Genomic DNA, 27,227 nt, shown 5'->3' with positions numbered 1-27,227 from the left:
TGAAGCTGAAAGCTCTGCCACTTCCAGGAAATGCCGGCGGATTTCCCCCCGGGCGATTTGGGGGCTCTGCAGCCCTCGTTTAGCGGCGGGGATGCGGCGGATTACTTGGGAGCACTGAAGCGAACTATAAGGAAGCTTTTGCTGGTGAGGGCCACAAAATATTGTATCGAGGGCCGCAAATGGCCCACGGGCCGCGAGTTTGAGACCCCTGCTGTATGGGATAGGGCTTGGACTAGTGATGGGTCGTTCGCGAACAAGCCGGCTTTAAGAGCCGGCTCTTTGCAGCGAACGACAAGAGCCGATTCACAGTTTGGAAAAAGCCAATGCCTCAGCCGCCCCACATAGCTCTGATTTGCTGTGTAATAAAGGGTGCTGAGGCATGCTGGGAGATGTAGTCCTTCTCTTGCAGCTTGTAGGAGTGTATGGGGCGGAGCAGAGCAGTAGCAAGAGGGATTGCCCCAGTCAGAGAAGCGGTCTGGAGTTGTCATGGAGACGGGGGCGGGGCTTTTACTCCGATTCTGAGTGGTGTCTAGTGATATTTAATGATGAGCCGATTCAGAGCCTGCTCTTTAATGGGAGCCGATTCAGAAGAGCCGATTCTCCGAGAAGAGCCGGAATTCCCATCACTAGCTTGGACCAGTACAACAGAGTAACCAAGCAGCTCGGGATGACCCAAACCACTGGGAAAGTACAGGGGGATAAAAGAAACCGAAAAGCTCTACTACTAATTAGCAACGCTTGGTGTCATTTGAAGAGCTCTCACTTCAAAGCAGTATGAATGAAATGTTTTTATGTTGCAGAGGCTTTCAGATAAGACTTGGTTCTCTATCAATCTAGCATAGCTATTTAAGGAATAGTATAGTATATGATACAACAGCTAGCTCAGCATAATGGTTTAAATATAAATAACCTCAGTCTTGGTAGCATGCTTCTCCTGTGTTATTTATAATTATTTATATTTAACCATTAAGCTGAGCTAGCTGTTGTGACCTGCCATAGACTAGTTATTGCAGCCCCCAGCCTCTGTCTGGCAATATAAAAGGGGAAGCCTTGGGATCGCTCTACAAGCAGGAGGGAAAGAAACTGTGTTGTCTCTGATGAAGACCTGTGGATTGTTCCTTTATTTACTGACGGTTGGCAACACTGCACATTGCCCAGGTATCTCCTCCCCCAGTCTGCTCTGTGTCACCCAATACAGCTGGTGTCACTTTGTGATGATGTCAGTCCGGACACGCGTACTGAACAGCAGGAGAGACACTTTATGGAACTCGGAGTTACGGACTGGCATACACACAGGTGCCGTGCTGATTACCCTGCTGTAGTACAGACGGATCTCTGCTGGGAAGGATGGGAAGCCGCAGCCAGTCAGGGTGTCTGTCAGTGGAAGGATTTGCAGTGAGCGTTACTCTACTGCCTTAGCAGCTGCTGCTAGAACAGCTGTTGTGCTGCCCTCTCCCTCTCATAGCTTCCTGGCTCCACTCGCTGCTTTCCTATACATAATGAACTCCTGTAGGGAGAGCATGGTGCTGTGGCTACTCTCCCTGCTGTCCTGTAGCATGCTGGCTGCTAGCAACCAGGACCATCAATCCCATCAACAACCAGAGACCCCTGACTGGAGAATGACACTAAAGAGAATAAGAAACGGGGTGCACCAGATTGACATGTACCTGAACGCAGCCTTGGACCTATTGGGTGGCGAGGATGGACTTTGTCGGCATAAATGCAGAGATGGTAATGACGTGTTGGGAAGTGCTGATGGGCTTTTCCCTTCTGAGATGATTAATAGAAATGATTACAGAGTCTGACTTTTTTAGCATCTTTGTGAGGAGCTATTCTGGTTCCTAAAGGTCCGTACACACGCCGGACTGAAGGCAGCGACAGGTCCGTCGTTGCCTCCCGCTGGGTGGGCGTGCCAACGACAGTCCGGCGTGTGTACGCACTGTCGGCGGACTGATACGGCTGTTTCTGAGCGATCCGCCGGGCGGATCACTCAGAAACAGCCGTATCAGTCCGCCGACAGTGCGTACACACGCCGGACTGTCGTTGGCACGCCCACCCAGCGGGAGGCAACGACGGACCCGTCGTTGCCTCCAGTCCGGCGTGTGTACGGACCTTAAGGCTGATGATTAATTACCTGACAACTCCTGTCAATCATTAAAACAATAATTCTGATTCATTTGTGACATGTGACTCATTGTAAATTAAGGAAAACTGCCAAGTCAGAACTAATTGGATAACATCTAATTACCTTATGATACATTAATTCTATTTAAGGAGAGCGCACTAAGAAATGATTTATAAAGCTGTGTGCACACACTAGAAGCTGAAACTTGCCTGAGGTGGCTGATAACAACTACCTCAGCCAAGAATCCAGCATGTGTATGGCAGACTCCCCTCAGCAGCTTTGCCAGCGATCAGCCTGGCAGGTCGATTTGGCCTTCTGCATTGGTCTCCCCACTCGCCCCTCCTAGCGTGTGATGCTTCTCATGTACCAGTCTGTTGCCTACAGGCTAGCAGCGTGTCTGTAAAGTGTCTGACCTGCAATGTCGCCTGGGGGATCAAGTCTCGACCTCTGCCAGTTGACCTGCCTCAAATGTGTCTACAAGGCTTATGTCTCCGAATGTCTGGTCATGATCATGTCTCACTTGCACTAGGTTGAAACAGTGATTCACACATTTTCGAACAATTCTCCTGATCGTAGCAATCATATGCCTCAGCTGCATAACACATGCATTATAAGTGTGAACTGCAATGGACATAGACTTTAAAACAAAGCCTGCATGCAGTGAGTTAGAATAAAGTGATCAGTTACAATGCAGTACTGTGAACAGCCCCATAGAATTGAATTGGCAGTGATTTGACATGCAGAATTATTCTGCAACGCAACTGACCACTGTGAACCTAGCCTTAAAGGACAACTGAAGTGAGAGGGCGATGGAGGCTGCCATATTTATTTCCTTTTAAGCAATACAAGTTGCCTGGCTTTCCTGCTGATCCTCTGCCTTTAATACTTTTAGCCCTAGCCCTTGAACAAGCATGCAGCAGATCAGGTGTTTCTGACATTATTGTCAGATTTAACAAGATTAGCTGCATTCTTGTTTCTGGTGTGATTCAAACACCACTGCAGCCAAATAGCTCAGCAGGGCTGCCAGGCAACTGGTATTGTTTAAAAAGAAATAAATATGGCAGCAACCATATTCTTCTCACTTCAGTTGTCATTAAAACACGTTGTGAAAGTTAAATAAACTTATTTTTTGTGTTTACGTTGTTTGTATAGGTAGAGGGTTAGACACTGGGCGCAATGACTGGTAGTGATAGTAACTAGGTGCTAGTGCTAGACACTTATCCCAGCAACTAACAGCTGTGGTCAGAAATTAGTCTCTAGTAACTCATACTCTACTAATTAATTTCTCACATGATTGGAATCCGCACTGCAATGGAAATGCTGTGTGCTGACATAGTATACAGACATAGGGCTCGATTCACAAAGCGGTGCTAACCCAGTTAGACTTTAGGCATGATAACCATTGCACCACGCTGGTGAAAAGCCAGTTTAGGCGTGATACGTTTAGGCATGATAAGTTTAGATAAGTTTAGCTCGCACGCAAAGTCCCGCACGCAAAGCAGCGCCATTAAACTCTATGCAAAGTGCACCAGACTTTGCTAGCGCAAAACTTTTGATCAGCTGTGCACTGCGGTGCTAACCCAGTTGGTGCTTAAACTTATCACGCCTAAATTTATCACACCTAAACTTATCATGGCTAAACTGAGTTTAGGCATGATAAACGGCTTTTCACCAGCGTGCTAACTGTTAGCACCGCTTTGTGAATCAGGCCCATAGTGTGAACAAAGCTTAAATCTATGTATGACATATCCCTGAAAGTGCATACACATGCCCAATTACTGTGGGGCTCGATCCTTTAGGCACTATGAACAAAAAAGTGTGATTAGCATAGATGGTATTAATGCGTTCTGTTGCTATGTAGGAGGGTAAAGTAAGGGACCATGGTGTAGGACATGATGAAGTTCGGGGAGGAGGGGGGGGGGGGGGGCTAAGGATTAGGACAATGCCCTTATCCTGAGCTCGGCAGAGATGATCCGGCATTCCAGATCTCTTGCCTATATGTCTGGGGCCTTATTACACATGCTATAATCTTGGCAGGGGTGGACTCATCCAGCTTCCTCAGCAAAGAACCATCTTGCGTGTGTACAAGGCTTTACTGTCCACATTTGACTGCCCTTTGCTGGAGCCACTTTAATGTACGAGTGTAATGGATTGCGGAGACACCGCCGTGCGGTCTGGCAGCGGGGCGGCTGTCTCCGCGTTCAGACCGGCGGTTTCCGCACAGCAGCATGCGTCTGGTTTGTCTGAGCCTTCTAGTGCACACAGATGGAGAGCTACGCGCGCGCGTGCTAGGAGGCAGGACCTTTTTGCCAATAGGAGAGGGATCAGCTGATCAGGACGATCAGCTGATCCCAGCGCAGTGGGTGATTGGCTGAGTGGGGCTCGGTGGCACTGAGGAGCGCTGCTCTATATATACTTCTTGCCTGTCAGTTGCTGGTTGTCTGCCGTTGCGAATACTAACGTGTGAGCACTCATACCAGTCAGATCCCACAGTGTGTTAGAACCAGGAGGACCTGGGAATTCACACTTAGCCAGATTACGCTTGTGTTATATGTTAGAACAGTTCCAGGGTGTTGAGACCACGGACCTCACACCCAAGCTTAGGGATACTGTGTCATTGCTGTGTTATACTTTAGACCAGTTCCAGGGTGTTGAGACCACGGACCTCACACCCAAGCTTAGGGATACTGTGTCATTGCTGTGTTATACTTTAGACCAGTTCCAGGGTGTTGAGACCACGGACCTCACACCCAAGCTTAGGGATACTGTGTCATTGCTGTGTTATACCTTAGACCAGTTCCAGGGTGTTGTGACCAAGGACCTCACACCCAAGCTTATGGACTCTGTGTCAATACTGTGTTATACTCTAGACTACTTCCCGGGTGTCGAGATCAAGGAGCTCACACCCCAGTCTAGGACACTGTTATAGTTATATGTTATGACTATTTGCTCTGTCGACCTTTCTCTTGCTTTCTGATTCGGTATCTTCTGTCTCTGTATCTCATCTGCTTGTGTGTTGCCGACCTGGCCTGCCCGACCATCCTAGCTGTCACTCTCCCAGAGTGTTCAGTTTATCAGTATTAGCAGTGACACCATTCCACCAGGTGTCAGCTGCAACCAGGACTCCCGCACCTCAGAGAGCCCGGCCTGTTAGCAGCCAGTTGTCACTTCCTTTGGCTGCAGTACCGTTCACCATCTAATACTGTTATCCCTGGTTACCAGGTCCTCACTATCTAAGAGATAGTTTCTGCGCTGCCCAGGGCCACCTGCCCCTCAGGTGGCTCTTGGCTGAGTCACTTATATCTCCCGCTCCTCGGGAGATAGCCTACAGTTCATCAAACACATTAACTCATTAGGTGTCCAGAGGTTAGTCATACTTGTATTATTGGTGATTCTGCAGATCATCCATAATCAGGTATACATCTGTATTGTTGATGATTCTGCAGATCATCAACAATCAGATTCTCTCTCTGTGTGCTGACACCAATCGTTACAGAACGGCAGACCTGAAAAACAAAATGGACGCACTTAACAGCCGATCGTTACGAGTCACCTATTTAGTTAGAAAAGGTACCAATACACTCCTATATACAGAGTTCCCTGGTGTCTAGTGGTTCCCTCCCCATACAAAGTTTCCTTGTGTCTAGTGCACCCCTTCCCCCAACTATAACGAGTTCCCTGGGGTTAAGTGCCCTCATCTCTCTCTTTGTTCCAGCAGCGCACAATGACAGCTGGGGTGATGCTGTGTGATCTGAACTTTTACCTCATCACCTGGGCTGTAAACCAGCACATTTCCTATAAACTGCACTATTGTCCTCCCAAGCCTTGTGTACCTGTATGTAAAGTATAACTTCTGTGTTTGTACCCATATATAACTTTGTGTACGTGATTGTGATTGGTTTGTAATGTGTAACTTGCACACCCCATAGGATTATTTGTGAAAACATACCGTTTATATTTTATTGAACATTGTATAATGTTCTCCCTATTTTTGAAAGAGAAATTAAATATAGCGGTCCTCAAATATTATATGGAAAACAATTTAAATATCCCTGTATTGTGATAGTATAGGTCAGTAAAGATTTGCCAATGTTTGCCAGTGACAAATATTTCTCAACTGGACGTCCATAGCTTTATTAGATCAAATTCCAAGAAGCAGATAAGCAGTTAAACAGGAACTTCAGTCCCCTAGAATCTCATTCATTTTCCACTTCAGTAGAAAATAATTGTAAAAGTGAGTTTATAGGGGGTTACTGTTTTCCTGTCTGGCAGAAAAGCCATGTAATTGGGCTACACTAAACTCGGCATAGGTGGCCGGTCAGTACAGTCTCCCAGTGTCCAGAGGGCTGGATCATCCCAGCTGAGTACACTGTTTGGGTAAAGAAACAGGCAGCGCACAGTGCAGTGGCCTCCAGCAGGCGGGGTTAGGAGGAGAACAATGCACTCAGCCGTTAGTGTGACAGACCTCAGGGGACACCTGTACACAATGGCCTCAATTCACTAAGCTTTATCAAACACTATTCAAACGTTTGATAATTTACCTTATGGGTAAAATCTAATTTTGAATTCACTAAGGTGTTATAGATTTATTGAACGTTTTATCGATAAAACATTCGATAAATCTATAAGACCTTGGTGAATTAAAAGCTAGATTTGACCAATGAGGTAAATTATCAAACGTTTGATAATGTGTTTGATAAAGCTTAGAGAATTGAGGCCAATGTGTTTTAATGTGCGCATGACGTTTTAGACTAGGACTACAAAGCTCAAATACATTTTTTTAAATTCAAGGGCTACTCCACTTTAGCACAAAAACTTATCACTCAATGAATTATCATCATAGAAACTAGTGTGTATGCAGCTGACCCCCCACCCTCCCAACGTCATTAAATTGATAAATGACAGCCAGTTGCCGTACTTCTTCTGGACCTTGATGATTGAAATCTACGCCCTGTTTATGTCATGTTATGGGCAGCACGGTGGCGTAGTGGTTAGCACTCTTGCCTTGCAACGCTGGGTCCCCGGTTCGAATCCCAGCCAGGTCAACATCTGCAAGGAGTTTGTATGTTCTCCCCGTGTCTGCATGGGTTTCCTCCGGGCACTCCGGTTTCCTCCCACATCCCAAAAACATACAAATAAGTTAATTGGCTTCCCCCTAAAATTGGCCCTAGACTATGATACATGCACTACATGATACATACATAGACATATGACTATGGTAGGGACTAGATTGTGAGCTCCTCTGAGGGACAGTTAGTGGCAATACAATATACCATGTACAGCGCTGCGTAATATGTCGGTGCTATATAAATACTTAAAATAAATAAATAAATAAAATAAATGTTATTCCTGCCAGGGTGCAGGTTTCAATCATCCCCGCCATGCACCGCTCGCTCTCGCCATTCCTGCAGATGTCCACGGTGCTGCATCCACTCGTTCTGCTGTCCTGCTGGCAGCAGAGCTTCAGTGTCTCGGTGTCTTTCATTGCCTCCTGACCCCGTGATTGCTGTGAGCCAATAACTGCTCTTAGAAGGGCACCAACAGCTCTGGTCTTAAAGAGACCAGAGCCTTCAGGTCCGCAAGGAGGAATGGGCACATTGTTCTTCTTGCCCTGTAAGCTTCTCACTCGTGTCACCCCATCTCCCTTTTTGCTTTCTTTTTGAACAATACATGCTGCTTAGCTGTAGCCGAGCAGGGTGTCTATAAAATGCTTGTGCCCCAAACTGTCGCTTTTAATGGTTGTGCATCAGTTATTTGGGTAACAGTTATTATGAATATAGATGGTATGGATAAAAATCCAAAGGCTCTTCTTTTGAATATGCCATGAACTCTGTTGTCGTATCTTGTACAGGTTCCAAGCCGATGCCACGCTACGGCTATAAACCATCACCACCTAATGGTTGTGGATCACCTGCTTTTGGCTTTCATGTAAGTAAATTATGTTTTCTTGAAAACTGTCTTCTATGAACTATTTTATACTAGTATGTGTACTTGCTCATAATAAAAAATTTGGTTGAAGAACATTTCCAGATTTAGATGCCCCAAAATGAGATACAAACTGTCTGTATTCAGTACAAAGCAGGTATTTCCCAGCACTCCGATGCTCTGCAGGGAGAACATCCAATGACACTTCAGCTGATGTGCCACCACGTGTTGCAGATGAAATACACACTGGCGGTGCTTTGCACTGCATTTTGTGTTTTGAAAAACGTCAGCAAAACCGTGCCGACATATCTTTGTTAATGACATTGATGAATGAAGAAAACGGACTTCGGCACTCCAAAGCAAGAGGTAGTTTATTAAAGCACGGTTACATAAGCAACGAGTTACAATCCGCCTGTGTCAACAGCTGTTTCGCGTGTAGTCACGCCTCCTCAGGACACCAAGGCTCACCCCTTCCTCCCTCTAGCCCACCTATATACCTGGCCCAGAGGGTGAGCACATTCCATAAGCAGTACACAGAACATAAACCCATTAACGGAGGGGTGTCCAATACACATACAATTCTATACAGATAAAACCCATACACTATTTTAAAAAGGCTGAAATTTCATTTCTATCGTTAAATCCTAAGTTGCCCATTGGTCATTGATATAATAGAGGCTTCCTTCCATAATAACAATTCTTCCTTTGAACCCCCTCTAGACATATCTGTGATTTTCAATAGGCCTGCCACTTCCAAACAGTCTGCATCACCCCCATGGCAAGAATTAATATGGTCAATCATGCGGCGTGATCCCACCCCACTTCTTATCGACCTTTTATGTTGCAGGAATCTATCCTTAAGTGGCTGGGTGGTCTCCCCAATGTAGAATCTCCCACAGGGGCACCAGACGCAATACACCACATACCGGGACCTGCAATTAATAAATTCTTTAATATGCCATGAAGTGGCTCCTATCTGGACTACCTTGCCCTTCCTTACAAATTTACATGCTGAGCAATGGTTACATGGGAAGTTGCCTTCCCATTTTTTTCTCTGTCAACCAGTTTGTCGATTTAGGTTTATTTGGCTTAAATTCACTCTGGACCAACATCTTTTTGATAGTATTTCCTCTTCTAAAACTCACTCTGGGTGGTTTACCAACAACCTCCTTAAGATGCTCATCTAAAGATAACACGTGCCAATGGCTCCGTATCACTTGTTGAATTTGGTTCGACATGGGGGTATAATCAAAAATAAAATTAAATCTCTTCTCCTCAACATTCCTTCTATTCCTTCTATTAAGCAATTGGGACCGGGGTATAGATCTGGCCTTATCCAAGGCTTGTTCAATAGACCTATTTTGGTATCCTCTTTTCAGGAGGCGATCAGTAAGCTCTGAAGCCTGTGTTTCAAATTCATTCAAGTCTGAATTATTCCTCTTAAGTCTGAGGAATTGGCCATACGGGATGGCGTCCTTTACATGCCTGGGGTGGTAGCTATCAAAATGCAGGAGACTATTGGTGGCAGTGGCCTACCTGTACCCTCTGGTGGTAAGACTCTCATTACCCACCTCTATCATGAGGTTTCAGGAACTCTATTTTCGTGTCACCAAAATTCGCAGTGAACTCCATATTAATGTCATTGGAATTAATCCACTTAATAAAGTCATCAAATTCTCCTTGGCTACCACCCCAGACAATCAGGACGTCATCCACGTATCGTCGCCAAAGTTTTAAAGAATGTCTAAAGGGATTTGTGGGTGCCCAAATTCGCTCATTTTCCCAAACTGACAAGAACAGGTTAGAATAAGTGGGAGCCACCGGGGTCCCCATTGCTGTCCCTGATACCTGTTTATACCAGTCTCCATTGAATTTAAACGTGTTGTGCTCCAGTACAAACTTAAGGCATTCGCACATAAACTCTACATATTCGTCACTTTTACCAAAATCGTTCAGGATGTGGTGAATTGCGTCCAGCCCCTTCCCATGGGGGATCCTACTATATAAGCTGACAATGTCAATGGTCGCAAGGTGGAAACCACTCTGCCACTCAAAGGACTCTATGACCTGCAAAACGTCCACTGTATCCTGCAATAGGGACCTAACAGACCGGAGGCAAGGTCTCAATCTCAAGTCCAAAAATTTAGACAACATTTCAGTAAGTGAACCCACCCCGGAGACAATCGGTCTCCCGGGGGGGTTCACCAAGCTTTTGTGAACCTTAGGCAGGTAGTACCAGACAGGCAGCCTGGGGAACTCCACAAACAAATCACTACACATCTTTTTGGACAAAAAGCCTGACTCCATCCCCTTACTCAGGTCACGGAGTTCAGTCTTGTCCCTTTCAATAGGGTTCCCCCTTAATTTTAAGTATGTGGAAACATCCCCAAGCTGCCTACTGGCCTCCGCCACATACATAGTAGTCGGTATCACCACAATGTTCCCGCCCTTGTCCGCAGGTTTACACACAAGGTCTCCGAGAGCCTTCAACCAGTTAAGGGCATGTTTTTCTTTCTCAGTGATGTTTGGTCGATCCTCGGGATAGAGGCAAGACCTGACCCCATTCAAAACTTCTTTCTGGAAAATATCCAAGGGGCTCCCAGGGGAGACCGGGGGGGAGAAGGTGGACCTACGCAGGCGCACAAAATTGCTGCCCCCCCCCCCTCCCTCCGCCCCCCCACTCTCCATGAGCAACTCCCTGAGTATGGTCAAAGTCTCCTCGTCCCGTTCATAGAGTCCAGACACCTGGGTGGTCACTACCCCCCCAGTGTTATCCCCAACATTACCACTGGTTTTTGTTAATGTCTTTGTTAATGACAGTTACTACAACGAAGAGGGTGTAGACTATTATGGTGAAAGATCGTCAAATTTTAAAATACATGCATATAAAATGTACTTTTCTCCCAGAGTAAAATGCACTACAATTTTTTTTTCCTATGTGGTGAGGTGTGTAGTCCAGTGGAGTCGCAAGACTTCCTACAGACACAGGAACAACACAGAGAGAGACCAGGAGCCCCTTATGGTGTAGTATATTAATGTCAAGTTCTGGATAAATACAAAGTGATGAGGTACTCACAAAGGTGGGTTACCAGACCAGCAACCACAGTATAAAAACAAGTAAGGAAATCCCGTCTCCACTCGGGTTCTTTGTCTTCAAATGTATGGGTCGCACTCCAGAAAAAGAAACGATTGTTTGGGTACACAAAACAAACAATTGACAGCAACCTCTAATAGCTAGGGGGCTGTAAAAAATATTACTGGGAGGGAGAAGGCACCCCAAAAAATAACCATGGATCTAATATATATAAAATGGCTTACCTCTAAGAAGAAGAAGCAACGCCAATATAAGAAAAAAATGTTAATAATCAGACACAAAAAATAACGCGTTTGGCAGAGCACAGTCCACTTCCTCAGATTTAACCTCCTTGGCGGTCTGATTCTTTCCAGATTTTAGGGTCTAAAAGCGGTGCAATTTTTTTTCACTCTTTCAGACCCTAAAACCTGAAAAAAATCATTCTGGCAGTGAGATCTGCAGCAAAATAAAAAAAAATGTACCTTCCTGGGCTCCTGTGCTGCAGTTTTCTCTTTGTCCACAAGATGGCGCTAATATACATATAAACGAACTTCTCTATATTTCTCTAATATAGAGAAGTTCGTTTTCAATATTAGCCCCGCCCCCGATGACGTCACGCTGCCACCACCGCTCTGCTGCCACCACCACGGCTGCGCTGCTCCAACTGGCTGCCGGGTCCCCGGAAGAATAGCGGGGACATGGGGGATTCCGGCGGCCAGGGAAAGACCCCACACTGCTGGGGAGAGAGGCTGGAGTCCCGCTGTGCAGCGAGATCGCGCGCGGGACTCCACAACCACAAGTAAGGCTCTGCAATGCCTACCCCGACCTGAGCTCGGGATCACCGCTAATAGCTTGTTTTTTCTACCCCGAGCTCAGGTCGGGAAAACCGGCAAGGAGGTTAATAAAGCAATGTCTGGGTAGCCAAGGTGCAGAGCTTGGAGCACCTAAGCTTTAGGCGCTCCAAGCTCTGCACCCTGCTTTATTTGATCTGAGGAAGCGGACTGTGCTTGGCGAAATGCATTATCGGTTTTGTGTCTGATTAACTTTTCTTTCTTATATTGGCGTCGCCCCTTCTTAGAGGTAAGCCATTTTATATTTATTACATCAATGGTTCTCCCTCCCAGTTTTTCCTCTGTTACTGTCACTTACAGTAAGTAGTAAAAAGCTGACAAATCTAACAGATTTTGGACAAGTCCAACTCCTTGAGTGAAATTATTCTAAAAAAAAACCAAAACACTCCCTGGAAAGGATCTATATAAAGATGCCATCCAACCTCCTTACTCATCAAATAAAATAATTTGCAATTACAATTTTGGCATGTGGATTGAGCAACTGCCATTGTAAGTGCTTTTGTAAATAAAGAAATACTGATGAGAATATCTAATGAGGAAATGGACTAGAAGAGTGGGACACATTGGGGGTGGGGTGGCAGTGGGAGGGTTGGAGTTATGAAGATGGCAGGTAGGCTATGCAGATAGTATCATTTTTATTGGAATTATGAGCTAAGTAAAAGTTTCTGTCTAACCATGCCACCTCCACCATTGATCAGAGTAGGAGTGTTTGTTGGTGGCTGTAACTGATTTGCCTTCCTTGCTTACCCCTCAATAACTGGTTCATGTACAGTATGTAATGCATTCTTAAGTCTAAAATATGACATAAAGAACTGAGTTTGATAATCCAACAACTACACACTGTGAAGTTATCAAACACTTCCCTGAGGTAAACATACTGCGGCATGAGAATTCATGACCTGGAAGTTTTCCATAATTTTAACAGATAATGGATTTGTTTTGTTTTTCCAGTTTGATGTTGGCATACCCTCCATGACAAAGTGCTGCAACCAGCATGACCGCTGCTACGACACATGCGGTAACCTGAAGAATGAGTGCGATGAGCAGTTTCAGGGCTGTCTCTCCAAAATCTGCAGAGATATACAAAGGACACTGGGTATTGCAGAGACAGTAAAAGGTAAGGGTCACCTCACTCAGACAGTGGGGTTTTGTTTTTTAGATAAAAGCCTAGACATTACACGCAGTGTGCAGTGTGTGTATTAGATGTACACCGTTTAGCCTCGGCATTAAAATCCCTGACAGTTGAGGTGAATAACACTAAATATTTCTCGAACATGAACTGGGAATGAGCCCCTTGTCCTTAACATTGGAGAAGGGCAACTTGCAGAGGCAGGGTGTGGTTTAGTGTTACTCATGGGATGGCAGTCCATAAGTTTTTCCAAGCTGGAGGGACAATAAGATGTTGGGTCTTGTAAAGAAGGCAGCCATCTTTGTCCTTTTGGTTTTTTTTCAGTCGCACTTTAAATATATGGCATGCAGGAAAGTGTATGCACAGCACTGTCAAGTGTTGTTGCACTGCCTGACTTCTACATTAGGGGATGGCCAATGAGATGCAAATAGTTTTGAGTTGATGCAGGATTATGCAAATTTTTGTATGCAAATGTATGCAGCTTAAAAATGGACCAATCAAGTTTTACTTCAGCAGGATTTGATTGGTTAATGTTCAAGCTGCGTAAATTTGCATACAAAATCTGCATTATGTTGCATCAACTTGAAATTACAGTATAATCATGTTATAATACAACTCAGGTATAGTAAACTTACCTCTCCAGGTCCCAGCCAATCTCCATTATAGTCTATGGGAGCAATGCCTGGTATAGTAAAACCCAAATAGTATAATAAAACTTCTGTTATAATAAACATGTTTTTGGCCCCTACGTGACGCTGACTCTGGATATAGTAAAAATTTGGTGGTGCATATGTCAGTGTTACACCCTTGGTCAGTTGCTCTCTTCAGGCTGGTTGCAAATGAGTTGATGCCTGATAACATTTGTAAGACAAGAAGAATGGCCCCAGCACTGGATATACAGTACTGTACAAATAAGCAGCCTGCAGAAAATTAGGAATAATGTGAATGTGAACAGGAGGATGCAGCGTTAAACTTTGCAATCACTGATTGTCACAGTCCTCCCACAGGATTGTACACACTCCCGGGTATACCTTCCCTTGTTAGTAATGATGCTCCTGGTAGTGTGTGGAGTGCAGTACAGGCTACTTTCACTTGTAGTGCAGATCACACTGAGACTACTCACTGCAAAACTGTGGAGAGAGGAGTGCTAAAGTCCCTCCTGCGGAGGTATCAGAGCCAATCACAGGAAGTAAGTAGCTGCCTCTATTCAGTGATGGCTGCAATTTTAAGAAGCCCTGGAATACTGTACCAGCAATTTATCCAGCCTGGCTATGCAGTCCAAAGATATACTTAACCTTGTCCATTCCATCAAAAGTGCTTGTACTGTACCTCCAATGGGAGGACAGAGTTGGTCCTTTGCAGCAGAGAATGTACACAGGGCATGCTGGGCCATTTCTAGGTCAATTTCTGATATAGTAAACCACTTTTCCTGGTCCCTTGGAGTTTACTATAACAAGATTATACTGTATTTGCATCTCATTGACGATCCCTACTCTGCACATTTGATCAGTATGCCAGGGAGCTGACTTAATAGGACACTGTGCATGCGTAAGCACCATTGCCCTATGCAGCCTGATGGAGCTGTAAGGGGCTGCAGCAAAAGCTGGGCATATCTTCACTTTCTTTGGAACTTACTGCTGCTCTCTTTGTGCTTACGTGATTGCGGCACTACTAAGGTGAGGAGTTGGAATGTGCAGTATCCAAGTCAGGACCACATTGCTGCAAGTCCTCAAACTATATGTGAGCTACTATTAACCAGGGTGTCACACCACATAAAATGGTGGTAGTGAAGTGGTTAAGTTGATTTGGGAAACCTTATTTTCAGTACGTTTTTTTTGCTTGCTGGGAACTGAAAAGGTATTTTGTCTATAATCTGTAAAATATCTCCTGAGAGAAAAGTTTATCACTAAAATGACACATGCTCACTTATACCTGATCCACTTTAACCTGTTAGCATTTCCCTAAAATGATGCACCATTAAGGTATACAATTCCAAAGGCAATAAGACCTGTCATATCACTATATACCCAATATACCTGTGACTTTTTACAGGCTCATTCTGCATCTTTACTGATTATTGTCGTTGCCTCTTGTCCCTTAGCCTGTGAATCAGCAGTGGAACTCCTGTTTGAGACGGTCATACATCTGGGCTGTAAACCCTACATGGAAAGCCAGAGAGCTGCTTGCATTTGTCCTTATGAAGAGAAAGTAGACCTGTGAATGAAGAAGCCATAGGCTACATAGACTACAGTAACTGCCCTGACAAGAGATACTCTGCCAGGACATCGTCCAGATATTTCATATTGAAGGATTTTTTTGTTTGTTTTATAATGTGGATTGTTTTCATATTCTTTTTTTTAAGTAGCAATGCATTTTTATAGAAATGTTTACTAATTAATCTCAATTGATTTAATGTTACTACTGAACATCTTTTTGTTTATCTTTCACTGCCTAAATCTCTTGGAGCTGTATAGTTGCTACTTCTCATGTGACCCGGCTGCATTGACTAACAATAGCTGAAATTGAACTTTTACAGGAGTGCGCTGTATGCTGTCTGTGTGTTATTCCACTGAAAAATTATCAGTTCAGGAGACTCATTTAAAAATGTAAAATGTTCTTGATATGCGAGCATATACACTCAAATATAAATTGAGATATTTTTGATCAAAAAACTGCAGGAAATCAAATATTGGTTTATATTTGAGGCTTCTGCTTTGTGCTCACACATTTTGGTTTACAGTGAAATCATTTTATATTCCAGTATATACATAACTGGATATGCCCAAAATGCATTTGTCTAGATAAGATGGATTTATACATAAAGGGTTTTCTTTAAATAGTCAAAATGTATACATAATACTGCCTGAAGTAGAACATATGAAAGCGCTAGCTATGCATTAAAACACAAAGAAGAGTAAAACCAAATACCTCATGCATAAAGGGGGATGAAACTAGACTCAGAAAACTCTTGTAGCTATTGCTAGGTACAACAGTATGAGTGTAACATTAATCCCCATACTAGTTTTGTACTCATGTGCCTCTGCAGTGCCTTCAAACCAGAGGGTGCCGAGTGAATGGAAGTTCTCTGCTGGTTATACTCATCTTCTCCCTCCTAGTGATGTGTCACTATGAGGCATGAGAAGAGTATAAGCAGCAGAAAGCTTCTCTATGCCATGCACCTTCTGTTATGAAGGCACTGCAGGGAGAGGTAATTGTATAAATATATATAATTTGTAGAAGAAAAGTGGTGGTGGGGGAACTATGTTAAACTAATGCTCTTGTACCTAGCAATAGGTACACGAGTTTTCAAAGTGCAATTTCATCCCACTTTAAGACACATACCTATTGCCATCTTACCAGAAGAGTAGGTCAGGTGTGGAATGTCTCATGTTGTAGCTCCCTCTTGTGGCCTAAACAGGCAAAGTTTTGTTACTTTCTTTAAATGGCATGATTTCAAATAATTAAGTATTGAGTAAAATATGGCTTGGTGAAGAGACCACAACTGGATATCGGTTTATGCTGGGGCTTCACATAGTTTCAGAGGCTGTATGGATGAGAGAAGGTGTGGTAATAGCAACAAAGACCTTCACAATAGGAGAATGAAGGATGACATTGAAGAGTCAGGGTGGGGATACTAATCCAGGGTAGTTCACTCAGATCAACTGTACAAGTCCACCCGGTGAGTATTCACTGCAGAAGGTTATATTGTATGTGTGTCATCAAGTCTTCCTTCTTCCATCTAAGAAATATGGCAAAAATCAAACACCTTATCCCAGCTGAAGTCCTACCTGCCCTGGTTCACGCATTTGTATCCTCCTGCCTAGACTACTGCAACACCCTGTTCATCGGATCTACAGATAAAGTTCTGCGCCCCTTACAACTAGTACAGAATGCTGCAGCCAGACTCCTAGCCAATGCCCCCCGCAGCTCACACATCACCCAAACTCTTCACGGGTTGCCAGTAAAATGGAGAATCCATTTTAAGATCTGCCTGCTGACATTCAAGTCTCCAAACCACTTGGGACCCAAATACATAGCGGATCTATTGGCACTTTATGCCCCTTCACGCACCTCCCGCTCTGCCAACAAGATGAAGCTGGTTATTCCCAGGATACACTTAACATTTGGTGCTCGGGCCTTTTCCTACGCAGCCCCTACTCTATGGAACTCGCTTCCACAATCAGTACGAGAGGCTCCTTCTCTGGACAGCTTTGAAAAAAAAAAAAAAAAGGCTAAAAACTCACTTTTTTCTGAGCCTTTGAGACTGCATAATGCAGGGTCACAGTGCTTTGAGTCAGCAGGGAGAAAAGCGCTATAAAAATATTATTGTTGAACATATAGATAGGAAAGTGTTGCTGATAATCCCATATATGTCTAGAAAAGAGCCCCTGATAGGAAACAATCGTTCTGGCCCACTAACGGAAGGATAACTGCTAACCAATTCAAAAGAATTGCACAGAAGCTTTCCTTCCATTAGTGAGCTTAAACGGTTGTTCCTGTTTGAGCTCCAAACTTAACAGTCCGGAATAACAAACAATCAGTATAGCATAACTAAACAGTCCGGATGGATTCTATGTTAAGGTATAGGATCCATCCAGACTTATAGGATCCTTTCACATTGCTCTGTTCGAACTGATCCATTCGGTCCATTTAGTTGAATAAAGCACAGGTTTGGGGGGGGAGGCTACAGTATATTCGGATCTATGGATGCGTCTCATTGACTGCTGCCTAATGGAATAGAGGGAAACAGATGAAAAACTGATGCTCAATAAAAAAACACCCATTTGATGGATCGGTTTTTAATCTGTGCAGTATGAACCCGTCCCTAAGGAGGAGAGCTGAGCTGAAGGATGTTTCCTTTTAAACTTTGACTGTAATTCATTTTATTCAGCTTACATACATACAGTATGTTGCCATGGTTATTATACTTGGTACTAATAGCGTATACGGTTGGCATGTTTTTGTTTTTTTTACCGCCTTAGCCAAAGCATGTTGACTGTATAGCCACATTTCATACCCAGGAAGTGAGCTGTGATTGGATGCTCATTGCTCTGGCAGTTGGGGCTGTTTGCCACTAGCAGCGTTTTGCAATTGGATTACAAAACTCACTCAGCTACTGGAGACTGCCTGGGTATGTTTTCAGTAGTGCACTGCTTTGCAACACAATTCTTCCTGATAGAAATCGTTGGTTCCGGCTGCATTTTTAATGCGCATAAGCACCTATAAAAAGTTATAGGAGTGCAGGAAAATCGCAGAGCAGAATAATTTCAAATATTTTCCTGCCTGTTTTTTTTTTTTTTTTTTCTTTCTCTGGTCGAAAAATGAAAAACTCAATACAATTGCACCAGCAGATTGTGTTGGAAACGCGGCAGTGGACATGCCATTGTGATTGCTTTTCCTTCTGGAGTAGAGCCCTTCATGTACCCTGAGCACTGCCTGTGGGAAAACCATAACAGTCTCTTGGGAGAAGAATAGTTATTTAAAAAAAATAAGTTGTTTTTCTTATTAACAGTAGGTCCTTGAACATTTCAATGAGAAAATGTGGAAGAACTGAACAATGCACTTTTTGTGATTCTTATTTTCTTAATTCAAAATGTAGTTTTATATTATATAACGTCTATAAGTTGTGTTTTATATGTAATTTAGCATAAAATAAATGTTGTTTAAACTCTTCCTTGTGTCTAACCAACTACTCCTTATTATATCAATACAAACACATAAGTGCTACTGAAAACAGTCATAGCAACCATCGGGCCTACTCTTCAAACACTCACAACACAATTCTCAGATGTGTCTAAAGAACTTTTAATCGTGACATTGGTGTGGATGGTATACGAGGACCTGGACCAGTGAGCGTACTTATTGTAGTGATACGCTAACGAGCAAGCAGCATTCCGGTGAGTGAACTTGAGTGGGGGGTGGGGCGGTTAGGGGGCTGCTTTTGCTGTGACTTCCTGGTATCGGGCATGTCCCAGTGGAGTGGAGTGTATGCTGGTTACGGGGCCCTCCATCCATACAATACTTAGTGAAATATATACTTTTATTTTTTCCAAGGTAAAATCAGTGATACCTCTGTTGTGGGGATCAGTGATTCTGGAGCACAGTGATAATATGTAACGATCGGTGTAACACAGAGAGGATCTGATTACCGGTGATCTGCAGTATCACCAAGAATACAGATATATACCCGATTATTGATGATCTGCAGTATCACCGATAATCAGATATATCACTAACCTCTGGACACCTGAGTAATATGAGTGTTTGGTGCAACAGTAATACTTTGAGGAGAGCCTCTGTATAGAGGGTGCAAGGCAGTAAGAGATACTGCCCAAAGAACAGGCTCCTTCCAAAGGCCTGAGGCTCCCCAAGGGGAGGAGTCAGGCTGAGAGTGGGAAGGACCAGAGTGTGAGTGACACCAATGGTGGAGTGTCACTGACAGATCTGTGAACTATCTCTAAACAGAGGAAATAGTTCTCGAGGTCGGACAAGCCAGGTCGGCAACAGACAGATCAGATACAGAGGAAAGACACTGATACGGAATCCTAAGGCAAGCAAGGTTTGGCAACGGAGTATCAGATATAGCGAAGTACCAAATCAGAGATCAGAAGAGAGGTCAGGAAAAGCAGAAGGTCATAACAAATAATCAACAATTGTCTAGTCTAAAGGTGTGAGCTCCTTGATCATCAACACCCTGGAACTAGTCTGAAGATATAACAGGATGGTAAAGCTAATTCCTAGTCTTGGGTGTGAGCTCCATAGTCATCAACACCCTGGAACTAGTCTGAAGAATAACACAGATAATATACAGTATTCCTAATCTGGGGTGTGAGGTCCGTGATCATCAACACCCTGGAACTGGTCTTGAGAATAACACAAATGATATACAGAATTCCTAATCTGAGGTGTGAGGTCCTTGGTCATCAACACCCAGGAACTGGTCTAAAGAATAACACAGAATCTGACAAAAAGGTCTGAGTGCTTCCACGTAGTGATCGCAACGGCAGACAACCAGAGAATGACCAGCACCCAGTGTATATATAGCAAGGCGCTCTCCAGCGCCTCCCCTAAGTGCTGGGCCAATGGGAAGTGGTAGAATTGTCAGCTGACCGGCCTGGTCAGCTGACTCTCTTCTGGCTGTCATAAAAGCCCTGCCTCTCAGCGCGCGCGCGTCCTTCTGAACCTGTGTGGACTATCAGTCCCAGCCACACCAGACCTGTGCTGCAAACCATCCGCTGTGCTGAGCGCAGAACCAGCCGCACCGCTATCAGAGCGTGCGGCGGTTCCTCCGCGTTCAGCCATACTGCTAGATGTAGGACTATGCGTGCAAACCGCCGCGTCGGACGCGGAATCCGCCGCCTTGTTCTCAGGACATGCGGCTGTTTCTCCGCGTTCAGTCATGCTAGCGGATGCAGGCCCACGCACGCAACCTGCCGTGTTGGACGCGGAATCAGCCGCCTTGCTCTGAGCACCCGCGCCGGCTTTTCCGCGTTTTCTCACAGTAGCCCCCCCCCCCCGAGGAGTGGACTCCGGACAGCTCCTACCCGGCTTCTCCGGATGTAGGGCGTGGAATTCCTTCTTTAATTTGTCCGCATGCATGAGACAATCAGGTACCCACGTTCTCTCCTCAATGTCATAACCCTTCCAGTGAACTAAATACTGTACTGAGTTCTGTACAATACGTGAGTCTAAAATCTTTTCACTTCATACTCAGGCTAGTCATCCACCATCACAGGGGGAGGAGGAGTGGAATCTACATGCACTGCTGGCTTAAGCAGGGACACATGGAACGATCTCACCCCACGCATACTGGCAGGAAGGTCAATGGCATAAGTAACATTGTTGATTTTCTTGGTTACTGGGAAAGGACCCACAAATCTGGGTCCTAACTTGGGCGAAGGCTGTTTTAGAGTCAAATGACGAGTGGACACCCAGACCAAATCTCCTGGCCGGAACTTCCACTCAATGGAACGTTTCTTGTCAACTTGACCTTTCTGACTCTGAAAAGCCTTCTCTAGATTCTCTTTCACGACTCCCCAAATGTTCCTAAATGACTTTTGCCAAGCCTCCAAAGCTGGAAATGGAGTAGAAGCTAATGGCAGTGGGGAGAACTTAGGCAACTTTCCGGTTACCACCTGAAATGGAGAGAATCCAGAGGAAGCACTTTTCAAATTATTGTGTGCAAATTCTGCAAACGGCAAGAACTTGACCCAATCATTTTGCACATCCGCAACATAACACCTTAGAAACTGTTCCAGTGACTGATTAATTCTCTCGGTCTGACCATTGGTCTGTGGGTGGTAGCCCAACGAAAACGACAGTTCCATGCCCAATTGATGACAGAATGCCCTCCAAAAGTTAGAAACAAATTGGACTCCCCGATCTGACACTATATTTTCCGGAATGCCATGTAGCCGGAAAATGTGCATGATGAAAAGATCAGCCAACTCCTGGGCCACCAAGCACACCTAGCAACAAGGTCCTGTGTTCTGGAGGCCCCAGGATGTCCAGCATTTTTGTGGGAGTGGAACATCTGCAATATCTGGAGACGAAATGGCAATGGTACAAACATGACCCCTTCAGGTTTACCCTCAGGGACATCCTGCTGGAAGGGACTTAAAGTCTCCATCCAGTTCTTCCAGGTCTCTGTGGCAGCCAATACCACTTTCTGTGGGATAATAGTCTCTGGGTCTGAGGACTGTGCTGTCTCTGGCTCAAAGCATCTGGATAAAGCATCTGCTTTAATGTTTTTACTACCCGGAGTATACGTACAGTGGTGTGAAAAACTATTTGCCCCCTTCCTGATTTCTTATTCTTTTGCATGTTTGTCACACTTAAATGTTTCTGCTCATCAAAAACCATTAACCATTAGTTAAAGATAACATAATTGAACACAAAATGCAGTTTTAAATGATGGTTTTTATTATTTAGTGAGAAAAAAAACTCAAAACCTACATGGCCCTGTGTGAAAAAGAAATTGCCCCCCGAACCTAATAACTGGTTGGGCCACCCTTAGCAGCAATAACTGCAATCAAGCGTTTGCAATAACTTGCAACAAGTCTTTTACAGCTCTCTGGAGGAATTTTGGCCCACTCATCTTTGCAGAATTGTTGTAATTCAGCTTTATTTGAGAGTTTTCTAACATGAACTGCCTTTTTAAGGTCATGCCACAACATCTCAATAGGATTCAGGTCAGGGCTTTGACTAGGCCACTCCAAAGTCTTCATTTTGTTTTTCTTCAGCCATTCAGAGGTGGATTTGCTGGTGTCTTTTGGGTCATTGTCCTGCTGCAGCACCCAAGATCGCTTCAGCTTGAGTTGACGAACAGATGGCCGGACATTCTCCTTCAGGATTTTTTGGTAGACAGTAGAATTCATGGTTACATCTATCACAGCAAGCCTTCCAGGTCCTGAAGCAGCAAAACAACCCCAGACCATCACACTACTACCACCATATTTTACTGTTGGTATGATGTTCTTTTGCTGAAATGCTGTGTTACTTCTACAACAGATTTAACAGGACACGCACCTTCCAAAAAGTTCAACTTTTGTCTCGGCGGTCCACAAGGTATTTTCCCACAAGTCTTGGCAATCATTGAGATTTTTTTTAGCAAAATTGAGACGAGCCTTAATGTTCTTTTTGCTTAAAAGTGGTTTGCGCCTTGGATATCTGCCATGCAGGCCATTTTTGCCCAGTCTCTTTCTTATGGTGGAGTTGTGAACACTGACCTTAATTGAGGCAAGTGAGGCCTGCAGTTCTTTAGATGTTGTCCTGGGGTCTTTTGTGGCCTCTCGGATGAGTTTTCTCTGCGCTCTTGGGGTAATTTTGGTCGGCCAGCCACTCCTGGGAAGGTTCATCACTGTTCCATGTTTTTGCCATTTGTGGATAATGGCTCTCACTGTGGTTCGCTGGAGTCCCAAAGCTTTAGAAATGGCTCTATAACCTTTACCAGACTGATAGATCTCAATTACAGTACTTTGTTCTCATTTGTTCCTGAATTTCTTTGGATCTTGGCTTGATGTCTAGCTTTTGAGGTGCTTTTGGTCTACTTCTCTGTGTCAGATAGCTCCCATTTAAGTGATTTCTTGATTGAAACAGGTGTGGCAGTAATCAGGCCTGGGGGTGACTACAGAAATTGAACTCAGGTGTGATACACCACAGTTAAGTTATTTTTTAACAAGGGGGGCAATCACTTTTTCACACAGGGCCATGTAGGTTTTGAGGTTTTTTTCCTCACTAAATAATAAAAACCATCATTTAAAACTGCATTTTGTGTTCAATTATGTTATCTTTGACTAATAGTTAATGGTTTTTGATCAGCAGAAACATTTAAGTGTGACAAACATGCAAAAGAATAAGAAATCAGGAAGGGGGCAAATAGTTTTTCACACCACTGTAATTACAAATCTGAATCTCGAGAAAAACAGTGACCACCGAGCCTGACGGGGACTCAATCTCTTAGCCCCCTCAATGTATTCCAAATTTTTGTGATCAGTGTAAACTGTAATCGTATGTTCTGCTCCTTCTAGCCAATGACGCCATTCCTCAAAGGCCAATTTAATGGCCAGGAGCTCCCTGTTTCCAATATCGTAGTTTTTCTCTGCTGGTGAAAACCTACGCGAAAAATAGGCACACGGGTGTAATCTTCCCTGCAACCCAAAACGCTGAGACAGCACAGCCCCCACCCCAACCTCTGAGGCATCCACCTCTACGATAAAGGGATAGGAGGTGTCGACGTGTCTCAAAATGGGTGCAGAACAAAACAATTCTTTCAGAGTGGAGAAAGCAGCCAGAGCTTCGGGGGACCAGTGGTTGGTATCTGCCCCTTTCTTTGTGAGACTGGTGAGGGGTGCAATGACTGTGGAGTACCCCTTTATGAACCTTCTATAGTAATTTGCGAACCCTAAGAATCTCTGGAGAGCCTTCAGTCTCACTGGCTGAGGCCACTCCAGGACAGCAGAGACTTTGGCGGGGTCCATAGAAAGGCCCGAGGTAGAAATTATATACCCCAGAAAGGCGACAGATGTTACCTCGAAAATGCATTTCTCCAACTTAGCATAAAGAATGTTTTGTCTTAGCTTGTGCAACACAAATCTGACATGAGCCCTGTGCTCTGTGAGGTTAGCTGAGAAGATTAGTATATCATCTAGATATACCAGGACAAATTTACCCAAAACCTCCCTGAACACCTCATTGATGAGTTCCTGAAAGACGGCTGGAGCGTTACACAACCCGAAGGGCATCACCAGGTACTCGTAATGCCCATCGGGTGTGTTAAAGGGCGTCTTCCACTCATCGCCCTTTCTGATCCGTATAAGGTTGTATGCACCCCGCAAATCCAATTTTGAGAAAATCTTAGCATTGGTTATCTGAGTAAATAAATCGTCTATCAAAGGTAAAGGATAGCGATTTTTTACTGTGATTTTATTCAGACCCCGATAATCAATGCATGGTCGAAGGCCTCCGTCTTTTTTCTTTACAAAAAGCCGGGAAGGGCGAATGAACCCTTTAGCTAAGTTTTCGCGGATATATTCCTGCATGGCCAATTTCTCCGGCCCAGATAAATTGTAGAGATGACCTCTAGGGGGCATACATCCAGACCGGAGATCGATGGGACAATCGAAAGGTCGATGTGGAGGAAGTTTATCGGCTGATCTAGGACAAAACACGTCTGAGAATTCAGAATACTGATCTGGTACTCCCTCCATGTGAATCTTGGTCTGGCCCAAGGTTACCTTCGCTAAACAATGATGAAAGCAATGGGACGACCAGCTCGTTAGCTGACCAGTGGCCCAATTTATCTGAGGGGAGTGAAGTTGTACAAAATTGTAAAAAAGAAAAGTTTGCAGAGACCTCACTGATCCATACAAAAATGCAAAACTTTATTGAATACCAGCAAACACAACATCCCAAAGTCTAAAAACAATTCCTTAAAATTGGAGTCCCCGGAGTTCCTCACATCACCCTCACATGCACAGTTCCATTCACACAGACCTAACAGTGCTAATTGATTACCGCTGCAGCGTATAGGCTAGCTTAATTGACTAAATGCCAGTGGAACCACTACCTATAAGTGTATATATGTACAGACCAGGAAGTCCTGTAAATTGCAGGCGAATTGCCGTTCACGCAAAACTTTTGAGTGCACTCAGAAAAAAGGAAGGGCCCATATCAAAAAACATTGTAGCTACTTCAATTAGTCCTATAAGGTACACTTCTCACGTTAGCATGTTGATCCAGCATATCGCCATTTCACATTTCACAGGTGAATAGTTGCACTTCCAGGCATCTATTTGTAAACAGTTCAAAGCAGGTTGGCTTAATAGCCCCAATGCCAATTTCTAAGGAAGCAGTTCATGTATTGCTAAAGAGGCTCAGTCATAAAGCTTTAGCCACAGAGCACTTTAAAAGGAGGCAGGTGCCAGGCTTAACTTACGTCGCCCTGCGGGTCCCCCACACTCCGCAGTCCGCGCATCTCCGGCAGATTTTCCTCTTTTCTCCTTTGAACTTCCGCTGCAGCGGTTTGTCAGAACAGCACACGTGGTCCTTGGCTGAAGGTGCGCACGATCGACCCGCTCACAGCCTCACGTAGTAACGGGGATCCAGTGCGCAGAACGCTTGGAAGGGTGGAAGAGATCAGTCAACAGGGACTCCTCCCACTTACATGTTTCGCCCAATGGGCTTCCTCAGAGTGACGTCAGGGGGGGTGATGTAACCAAGGCATGCCAAGAATGATCGTGGAGGTTGTCATGTGTAACACAAAAAAAAACAAATTTTCCTTATGCAGCGCCCCGATAGTGACTCCCACCTCAGGGGTCTGTGACAGAGGACTGTTGCCCTGCAGAGGGGAATCATCTACTGCCGTAACTTGAATAGGAGGTTTTACCGGGGTGACCGGAATACCCAACTTTTTTGCAAATTCATAATCCATAAAATTAGCCGGTGAGCCCTAATCAATGAAGGCTTCAGTGACTTCAGACTTATCTTCCCATGAAATAGTACAAGGAAGAAGCAAACCTTTATCATCTAGGGGTAAAAATTGCACGCCTAGGGTATTACCCCCAACTACTCCTAGGCAGTAGCGTTTCCCGATTTCTTAGGGCAATTCTGTACTCTATGACCCCCCTCTGCACAATAAAGACAAAGCTGCTCTGCTATCCTGCGTTTCCGCTCCACTTGAGACAATTTTGACCGACCAATCTGCATTGGTTCAGGTGGAGGCGAAACGGGAGGAGGTGGAGTCACAGGGGGCGCAGCGTGGGATACCATTTTCGCATAGTTCCTACCCCGGGTCTGTCTCTGATAGAGCAGCCGGCGATCTATTCTGATGACCGATGAAATGGCCTCATCGATGGACTTAGGTTCAGGCTGACTTAACATAAGATCGGAGACCTCATCTGACAACCCTGATAAGAAACAATCTAAAAGGGCAAAGGTATCCCACCTGGCTGATACTGACCACCTCCTAAATTCAGCAGCATACTCTTCAACCGGACGCTTGCCTTGACGTAACAGCTTGAGCTTCCGTTCAGAAGTCGAGGCAATGTCTGGATCATCGTAAATTATAGCCATGGCTTTAAAAAATTCCTCTACAGAGGTTAGGGCCAAGTCTCCGTCGGGCAGACTGTACGCCCAGGTCTGAGAATCACCTGATAACAAAGTTTTAATAAATGTAACCCTTTGGGCCATAGTTCCTGAAGAATTAGGTCTCAACTCAAAGTATGATAACACTCTACTCCTAAAATTTCGGAAGTCAGATCTGTGACCGGAAAATTTTTCAGGTACAGGCATACGTATGTCTGTGCTAGGAGGAGATCGCACTTCATCCACAGCCGTCTGGAGGGTTTGTATAGACCCGGACAATGCGTTAATTAACGCCCGGTGACTACCCAGCACTTGGTTGATGTTATCCACCGAAGTGGTAAGTGTGCCCAGACAGCCGGTGAGAGCGTCCATTTGCATTTTTTGGTCTGCCGTTCTGTAACGATCGGTGTAACACAGAGAGGATCTGATTAGCAGTGATCTGCAGTATCACCGAGAATACAGATATATACCCGATTATTGATGATCTGCAGTATCACCGATAATCAGATACAGTGGTGTGAAAAACGATTTGCCCCCTTC

At 44.6% G+C, this 27,227-nt stretch overlaps 1 protein-coding gene across 1 annotated transcript; it reads left to right on the top strand.

Moving 5' to 3' along the window:
• Positions 1–520: 520 nt before the first annotated feature.
• Positions 521–18,777, top strand: PLA2G12A (phospholipase A2 group XIIA). The gene is made up of 4 exons (XM_068281414.1): positions 521–1,731; positions 7,977–8,053; positions 12,926–13,091; positions 15,205–18,777. Exons 1-4 carry the CDS (start codon positions 1,500–1,502, stop codon positions 15,321–15,323), a joined length of 594 nt encoding a protein of 197 aa, XP_068137515.1. The 5' UTR covers positions 521–1,499; the 3' UTR covers positions 15,324–18,777.
• The last annotated feature ends 8,450 nt before the right edge of the window (positions 18,778–27,227 follow it).

Source organism: Hyperolius riggenbachi, chromosome 1, assembly GCF_040937935.1.
Source record: "Hyperolius riggenbachi isolate aHypRig1 chromosome 1, aHypRig1.pri, whole genome shotgun sequence".
Lineage (NCBI taxonomy): Eukaryota > Metazoa > Chordata > Amphibia > Anura > Hyperoliidae > Hyperolius > Hyperolius riggenbachi.
The sequence above is the reverse complement of the archived record's forward strand: the minus strand, read 5'-3'. Positions and strand labels throughout refer to the sequence as shown.